The 9,584-nt window shown below is 35.3% G+C and overlaps 1 protein-coding gene across 1 annotated transcript; it reads right to left on the minus strand.

Moving 5' to 3' along the window:
• Window positions 1-5,386: 5,386 nt before the first annotated feature.
• Window positions 5,387-6,316, minus strand: LOC105991474 (olfactory receptor 5H14-like). The gene has a single exon (XM_013024114.1). It carries the CDS (start codon window positions 6,314-6,316, stop codon window positions 5,387-5,389), a length of 930 nt encoding a protein of 309 aa, XP_012879568.1.
• Between the last annotated feature and the right edge of the window lie 3,268 nt (window positions 6,317-9,584).

Here is a 9,584-nt window from a genome sequence, read left to right on the forward strand (position 1 = left end):
GTAGGACATCTTTAAGTATCTTTTGTAGGGCTGGTTTGGTGGAGATATATTGTTTCAATTTTTCTTTGCTGTGGAAGGTTTTTATTTGACCTTCCATTATGAAGGAGAGTTTAGCTGGGTACAGTATTCTTGGTTGATAGTTGTTTGTTTTTAGGGCATGGCATACATCATTCCAGGCTCTTCTTAATTGTGTCTGCTGAGAAATTGGAAGCTATTCTGATGGGTTTCCTTTTATAGATGATGGATCTTTTCTCCTGACAGCTTTAAGGATCCTTTCCTTGGTCTGAATTGATCCTGTGCGGATTATAATGTGATAGTGGGATGTCCTGCTATGTTCTGGTCTATTTAGGATTCCAAAGGCTTCTTGTATCTGAATAGGCCTATCTTTTTGCATATTCAGGAAGCTCATAACTTGTTATATTCTATTAACTACTGAGTATGTATAGACTCACTAGGTTTGATTATGTGCATATATATTAAAAGTGTGGATCACAGTGACCTCCCTCAAAAATACTACTCAAATTTTTAATTGAGGAAAAGGTGATATCTTTCTCTCAGTGTATAGTTCAGTATTATTCTTTTTTTTTTGGGGTCCGGTTGTGGGGCCTGAACTCTGGGCCTGGGCGCTGTCCCTCAGCTCTTCAGCTCAAGGCTAGCACTCTACCACTTGAGCCACAGCACCACTTCCAGCTTTTTCTTTTTGCTTATGTGGTGCTAAGGAATCGAACCCCGGGCTTTGAGCATGCAAGGCAAGCACTCTACCACTGAGCCACCTTCCCAGCCCCTTCAGTATTATTCTTTTGCAATCAGTGTGATTGCAGAATGGTGTGTCTTGCCTACATTGGCTTATAATTGCTATGTAGTCATACCTAATCCAGTGATTATGTTGCCAAGTAACTACATTCAACAGATTATACATGAAGATATTGTTTTATCATTTATCAATGTCTTAATACATGTTGTAATTCAAGAAAGTTATTCTGTCAGATTAATCTGTAAATACAACACATATTACTTCATTTACAATCTTATACCATTGTTAATGACTTCTGTACTCACATTGCTATTCATTGTCCAAGAATGTTTATTTTTCAGTTCAAGAACAGTATTTAGCATTGGGCCTATTCTTGTCTCTTACACACTTGTTCTCTTTACAGTTTTGACAAGTCTGAAAAAAGGAATAACATAAGCTTCTCCAACTAGAGACCATCTTCCTACTGTAGGTCAATAGTATGGCTCACTTCTCTTCATGAATGTGCACCCTGCTTCTTTACATGAAGATGATGAGGATTTCTTTCTGTGTCACATGGATAACTCCTGTTTTAAATCCAATGATCTACAATAACTCAATAGCCATGTATATATGACCATATATAACATGATGCTAATGGAAATGAACTCCAAGATATAGAAACAAAAGATTTTGTTGTTGTTGATGTTGTTGTTGTTAATGTACTGTATGAAGTTCTTGTTTTCCCCCTTTTATTTATCCCCTGTAGTTGTTTTTGATTCTGGAACCCTGAGACTTATATATACATTTATCTGATTTGGGAGAATGAAGGAGAATAACAAAATGGTGAAACAAGGGCAAAGGGCAAACCTAATGCAACAGCAATGCTCACAAGACACTAGGTTGGAAATGAACTTTACAACTTTGCCGGGAGAAGTCATGGGGAGAGATAGTAGGAGAAAATCCAGGATAGGGCCTAACAATGTTTAACAAGAAATGTACTCATTACCTTACTGATGTAATTGTAACCCCTCTGTACATCACTTTTACAACAAAATTAAATTTTTAAAAATCCAATTATCTACAGTCTGAGAACCAAGAAAGTCCTAGGTTCACTAAAAATTCTTTTGAAAATAAATGTTGAGATATTATATTAATGTCTCATTTTGTTAAAAAAGTTACAAAATCATATGTGGGGGATTATGGATGTTCTGGCTTATATCAAAGATCTTTACCTTCTGATTGTCATCGAGTGTAACAATAAACTGTATTAGACTAACTAATGAACGTTTTAGAAGTTATATAACTATTGCTCATGAACACATAAGCAATTATAACAAAATATTCACTAATTCTAAACTTAATTTATTGTATAATAACTACTCTGAGTAGTTTTTGTCCTAAAAAGACTTCAAGCTTGGCACCTGCACATCACTCCTGTAATCTGAGTTATTTAGGAGGCTAAGAGCTAAAGATCAAGATCGAAAGCCAGCCAGTGCAGGAAAGTCTGTGTGATTTATTTCTGCTTAACCACCAAAAAGCAAGAAATAGACCTGTGTCCCTAGAATTCTAATTTTAGGCAAAAAATCTCAGAAACACCACCTCAGCCAGGTTCATGCCATGATACCAGCAACAAAAAAAAGAAAGAAAGAAAGAAAAGGAGAACTTCTAATTATACTTTACACACAAAATTTTTCTGGATAGTCTGGGACTAATATCATATATTCTCCATAGTAATGTCAGACTTCTGCTGAGTGAATAGAAGAAATTCCAAAAAGACTGATATCATTCAATCACACTTCATAACACTTTTTTGGAAAATGGTAAATTTCACATTTTGGAGAAATTTATCTCCTATATTAAAGAAAGAAGTAAATCAATATTGGAAGATAACCCAGTCCAAGGCATATATATATATATATATACATAATTTTAATACTTTCATTGTGTGATTTAGGAGTAATAGTCTATGATAATTTTCATTCAATATATCAATTGTATCACCTGGTCTGTTAGTCTCCTTTGATCTAGATCATCTTTAAACATCATCCTGGTGTTCTGATCAGAGGGTCTACATGATTCTAAACCTTAATAAATTCACAAACTGAAATAAAATTTACAAGACTGTGAAGTGCCTTCATTTACTATCTCATTTAATTAAGTTCTTGATTTCCTTGATTTAACTAGATTTCCTTATGAGTTTTCCAATGATGCATGGAAATACATGAGAACATATACTAGTTACTAATGACTTAAGTTATTACTAGCCTAGAGAACAGGAAGTTCTGAACATGGGAGTGAGCCAGGAGGACTGAATAGGGTCAGACCAGGTCTACTGGTGCCCAGAACAAGCAGCTCTGCAGATACTGAAATTTTTGTAAACCAAAGCAGAGAGGGAGAAAAACCAGAATAAGAGAAAGAAAAAACTCTTCAAATGTTCAAGGTCAAGATGAGCAGTAAATCATATCACAAGGCCAGAATGTCTGTGCAGGATTATGGCCCTAACAGAAGAAATGTAACATTCCCTGGTATAAACTGATCATTTGTTCCTCAAGTCCCAGATGTTTAAAAATAGGAAAAATTCCTTTAGAAGCTATGACCAGGAACATCCACCTGCTAACATTAGCCTATTCCTACAAGCCTTAAAAACCAATAAAGGCCTGTTTTGTTCATTTACCCCTGTATTCTAGCTAATCATTTGAGCCAATATCCAGCATCATAAAAAAGAACACAGTTTGTTATCATGGTTCAACTTCACCAACAAATAAGATGATTGTGAATTAAAGACCCACCTTAGCCAAAATTCTTTTTTATAGATTTTTATTATAAAAATACTGTACAGAGGGATTACAGTTACATGAGTAAGGTAATAAGTACATTTCCTATTGAACATTGTTGACTCTTACTTTATTTTTCCCCTATCATCTCTTCCTTCTCCACTTCTCCAATTACTTCCCCCACCCCCGAAGTTGTAAAGTTTATTTTCAACATAGTGTCTTGCACATTTCATTGTTACAATGGGTGAACCTGTTTCCTTATTTAAACATTTTGTTTTTTTCCCTTCCCCTTCCCAAATTAGAAAAGAATATATACAACATGCAGGGCACCAGAATCAAATACAGTGAAAACAGGGATTATACCTTGGGGAGGAACATACCAAAGAAACAAAAAAAATCACAAAGTGCATTATAAGTATGTTAAAAACAATAGCAAGAAAGAAAAAAGCTACTTGTGTCCCTGTCTTGGGGTTCAGTTTGCTTAAAATAATCTCATATGGTCAAATGTACATAACTTTTGACCTTTTCGGCTTGTTCTAGACATATACTAGTTACTGCAGATAAGGGAAAACATGGAACCTATGTTTCTTTGAGACTAGCTTACTTCACTTAATATAAATTTTCCAAGTCTTTCAATTTCCTAACATCTTTCTTTTTCTTTTTTATTGTGAAAATACCATACAGAGGGGTTACAATTACATGAGCAAAGGTAATGAGTACATTTTTATCAAGCATTGTTGCCTCCTCCTTTGTTTCCCCATCCCTTCCCATCTCTCCTCCCGTCTGCCTCGTCCTCCCTCCACCCCCCAAAGTTGTAAAGTTAGTTTTTCGACATAACTTCTTGTACATCTCATTGTTGCAATGGGTCCGCCCTAACCATCTTTCTGATGGAGGTATAGAATTCCAGTGTGTGTGTGTGTGTGTGTGTGTGTGTGTGTGTGTGTGTGTGTGTGTGTGTATCACATTTTCTTGATCCATTGATCTACTGAGGGTCATCTGGGTTGGTTTCACATCTTAGCTATGGCAAATAATGCTAAGATAAGCATAGTTGTGCTAGTAGCTTTAGTACAGCTATATTTGTGATCATTTGGGTAAATGCCCAAAAGTGGGATTGCTGGATCACAGAAACAACAAGTCAAAGAAAGGTTAGACAAATGGGATGGCATGGAATTGCAGAGCTTCTGCATGGCAAAGGAAATAGCTAGCAAGATCAATACAAAGACCATGGATTGGGAGAAGATCTTCATATTTAAATTATACTTGGAAATTAAAAAATTAAATCCCTCAACAACAACTCCTCAAAGAAACAACTGCCGGATAAATAAGTGGGCTAAAAACTTAAAGAGAAACTTCTCTGAAGAGTAAATAAGAATAGCCAAGGACACATGAAGACATGCTCAACTTCTCTAGCCATAAAAGAAATGCAACTCAAAACAACATGAGATTCTACCTCACCCCAGTTAGAATAGCTATAATCAAGAAATCTAAAAACAAAAAGATGCTGGAGGGGATGAGGCCAAAAGGGAACCCTACTGCATTGTGGGTGGGAGTGTAAACTTGTTCAGTAGTATGGCTGTTCTTCAAAAGACTCCACATAGAGCTCCCCTATGACTTAGGCCAAATTCACACACACACACACACACACACACACACACACACACACATCATAGATATTTTTCCCAAATACTACAATTGTAATTTCCAAGTATTTTCAAAAAGTAGAACAAAATACTCAAATTTAACTTCAATGCTTCTGTGACTGTTTTGGTTAAAAGAAAAAGAATACATTTACAAAAACTACATTTAACAATGTGCAACCTTATAAAATGTTTTTTATTTATTTCCTTCTATAGTTATCAGAGTCTTTTCAGTATTAACTCTACATATTTCTCTTGAACGTTTTTGTCACTGAATCTATGACTTGCTTATTTCTCAGACTGTAGATCATGGGATTTAACAATGGAATTATAACAGTGTAAAATAGAGAGTCCATCATATCCTGATCATCTGATTGTGCAGATGAAGGGAGCACATACATAAAGAGAAGAGAACCAAAGTATAAAGACACAGATAAAAGGTGGGCCCCACAGGTGGAGAAGGCTTTCCTTATGCCTTTGGCAGACTTCTTTTTTAAGATTGTAATGAGCACAAATGTATAAGAGATAAGAACAGTCCCAATGGTGAATGCTTGTATTGAGCCAGAGAAAATAAAAATAATTAGGTAATTAAGAGAAGGATTAGTACAGGAAATCTTTAGTAATGGTATAACATCACAGTAAAAGTGATGTATGATGTTAGAATTACAGAAGGTAAGCCTAAATAAAAAACATTCATGAAATGTGGAATGAAGAAATCCTCCTATAAGTGACACAACTATTAGCCGGATGCAGAGGCTGTTGGTCATAATCACCGGATAAAGTAAAGGTTTACAGATGGCCACATAGCGATCATAAGCCATTGTTGCCAAGATAAAACATTCTGTTGTTACAGTGGCTACAAAGAAAAAATAATGTATCTTGCATTCAGTAAGAGTTATCATATTATTCTCTGTTAACAAGTTGACCAGCATCTTTGGTGTTACTGTGGATGATAACCAAGCATCTACAAAGGCTAAATTCCCAAGGAATAAATACATGGGGATGTGAAGATGAGGGTCCTTCCAGATGACAGCAATCAGACCAAGGTTTCCCACAATGGTGATAAGATATATCATCAAGAACACCAGGAACAAGGAGATTTTCCACTGTGCTTGATGTGGAAGTCCTGTGAGAACAAACTCTGTCAGCAATGTTCCATTTTCCTTTTGCATGTTCTCTCTAGTTGTCTCCTGAAAGGGGAAACATTAAATGTAAGAACATTTTTAATGTTTATCAAATGAAAAATAATAGAGATGAATTAGAATAAGACTAGGCATTTATAAGAATGCTGTCAATATTTGTTGAATTAACTATAGTGAATGGAAAGTATTTAAGAGAATTGATGGAATCAAAAAATCCAATATTTTCTTTATCATACGAAACAAGCAGAAAAGATCAAAAGCTATGTACATATAACCATATAAGATAATGCTAAGTGAAAAGAACCCCAAGATAGAGACACTAGAGGATTTTTCTTTTTTGCTGGCATTTTTAATGTACTATGTGATTTTTTTTGTTTCTTTTTTATGTTCTTCTCTCTATGATATAACCCCTGTTGTCACTCTACTTGATTCTGGTGCCCTGAATCTTGTATATAAATTTCCTAATTAGGAGAAGGGAAAGGAAATAACAAAATGCTGAAATAAGGATATAGGTTAACCCATTGTAAGAATAAGATCTTCAAGACATTATGTTGAAAATGAACTTTACAACTTGGACGAAGAAAGGGAGGAGTTGGCGATGTATTTAAAGAGAAAGGACATTTTAAGCATTTGTTAAATTAGGTAGAATATTATGTAATAATAATCTCATGAGTCTGACATAAGGATTTAGTATCAAGGACAAAGATTCTTTAAAGTTGAAATCTTTGTGACAAACTTTAACTTTCATTTTAGTATATGATGCTGTAGCTCAGGTGGTAGAGTGCTCGCCTTGAGCTGAAGAGCTGAGGGACAGCGCCCAGGCCCAGAGTTCAAGCCCCACGACCGACAAAAAATAAGTAGTATATGATATACATACTAAAACTTTTAACACAGACAATGAAAATCTTTTATATATTTTTCTTATAAAAAATATACTTCAAAGATGGGAAACTTGAGTCAGAAGTAGAACTGAAAACATTTTTTATATTGTCTTCAGATCCCAACCGCACATGCACATCAGAATTTTCTTAACAGATTGATCAACAAAATACAGAATGTGAGGGATAATTATATGTATTGTTAAAATATACACTATAGAAATACATTTTTAAATGCTACATAAAGGATTCATAGATGTGCAAAGACCTTAGTCAAGCCCCAAGGAAACATTAGGTGTGAAGAGGAACAAAAAGAAATTAATTGAAAAGTATTCAATTTGGAAAATCAATAGGAATCCTTGATACATTTGATGTGAAGAAATTTTCCATTGAAAATTAGCAGTGTCACATGGTGATAAGAAAGAAACATAGGTCCCATTGTTTCCCTTATCTGCAATAACCAGTATATGTCAAGGACAAGCAGAAGAGGTCAAAAGCTATGTTCATATGGCCATATATGATGATGCTAACTGAAATGTACCCAAGATAGGGACACAAGAGGTTTTTATCTTTGTTGCTGTTGTTTTTAATGTACTTATAATGTACTATGTGATATTTTTGTTCCCTTTGTATGTTCTTTCCTTATGATGTAACCCTTGCTTTCACTGTATTTGATTCCAGTACCATATGGGGCTGGGAAGGTGGCTCAGTGGTAGAGCGCTTGCCTTGCATGCCTGAGGCCCTGGGTTTGATTCCTCAGCACCACATAGGCAAAAAGAAAAAAAGCTGGAAGTGGCGCTGTGGCTCAAGTGGTAGAGTGCTAGCCTTGAGCTGAAGAGCTGAGGGACAGTGTCCAGGCCCAGAGTTCAGGCCCCATGACCAGACCCCCCCCCAAAAAAAGGATAGTGATTCCAGTACCCTACATCTTCTATATACATTTTTTCTAATTTGGGGAGAGAAAGAGAAATAAGAAAATGCTGAAATAAGGATACAGATTGACCCATTGCAACTATGAGATGTACAAGATACTATATTGACAATAAACTTTACAACTTTGGGCGGGGTAGGAAGAGTTGGGAAGGTGGGAAGGGAAGGGATGGTAGAGGAAAAACAGAGGAGGTAATAATGCTCAATATGAAATTTACTCATTACCTTACTCATGTAACTGTAATCCCTCTGTACAGTATCATTACAATAAATATATATTTAAAATGTATAAGTAAAATATATTTTAAAAAGAATGAAAATGAGAACTAGTGTTTTTCTCAGAAATACAAGAGGAAACTGAAAATCCAAGTGAAATATAATTAACAAAATTCTACTATTAGCAAACTTAATTATATGAAACAATGTAACAGTTAAAGTGTTAGCTATAGATGACATATGCATTAAGTTTTGGCAAAAGAAAAAGAGAAGTGAAGAGATAAGAATTATGAGGTGTTATTAAACAGATTACAAAACAGATGTAGTTGGGTATGTCTATAATCTCAGCATGTGTGAGGCAGAGATTGGAGGATCACAAGTCCCTAAACTGTCCTATATAGTATGACCCATCTCACATTTGTTTAAGAACAGAATATGAAGGATATGGAAGCAATGTACTAGCTAGAAGGAAATGGATCCTTTCTCCAACTACGTAAATGGTGATGGCACAGAGACTAATAATTTTCTAGAGCTCAGAACACAAATTTTATCCCTATTACACCTAGATGGAGTGACATTGATCAAGATTTATTTCATTCCTAAATGTCATTAAATGTCAATTCCTTTGTACAACTATGTAAAGATAATTAAAATGTAAGCAAAGCATAGGTTTAGTCAATCAGACCAACCCACCATAGATTTGGGATTTAAAGAGCTGAAGACAAAGGGCTAGAGACCAAGCAGAATTTTTTTTAATTACATGTCTAGTAGAGATACCTAGATATCAGTAGATGTTGCCCACGTATACCAATGGAACAACTGGTATGAGCTATGACCTAAGGAGGTGAGCAGATCCAGTGTTGGTGAGTGAATATTTGTCTGAAGGGTGGCCACCTAAATTCCTTTTGTTGCTGCTGCCTGTTTTTTATAACTGATACCCTCAATGTCCTCAGTCTTTCTAAAATAGAGATAAACCCATGCAATAAATTCATTTACTGCATTGTGGCCAATGAGAGAGAAAAAGTCCCTTATGACACTTAGAAATTTGCCATTTCAGGGTGTGTTTCCTGAAAGATATTATGTCAAGGCCTGGAACTGCAGGATGGAAAAAAATTTCCAATATCCTGCAAGGCTTAAGAAATTTCACAAGACCCAGTTTACTTCTGACGTGGACAATTCAGGAACATGACAAAAACTTTAAGTATCTAATCTGCACTATTTTCCCAATGCTTGATTTATTTACCTTCCTGTTCTTCAAAAGATGTTGCATCTACATC

The sequence above is a fragment of the Dipodomys ordii genome, unplaced genomic scaffold, assembly GCF_000151885.1.
Source record: "Dipodomys ordii isolate 6190 unplaced genomic scaffold, Dord_2.0 Scaffold73, whole genome shotgun sequence".
Taxonomy (NCBI): Eukaryota; Metazoa; Chordata; class Mammalia; order Rodentia; family Heteromyidae; genus Dipodomys; species Dipodomys ordii.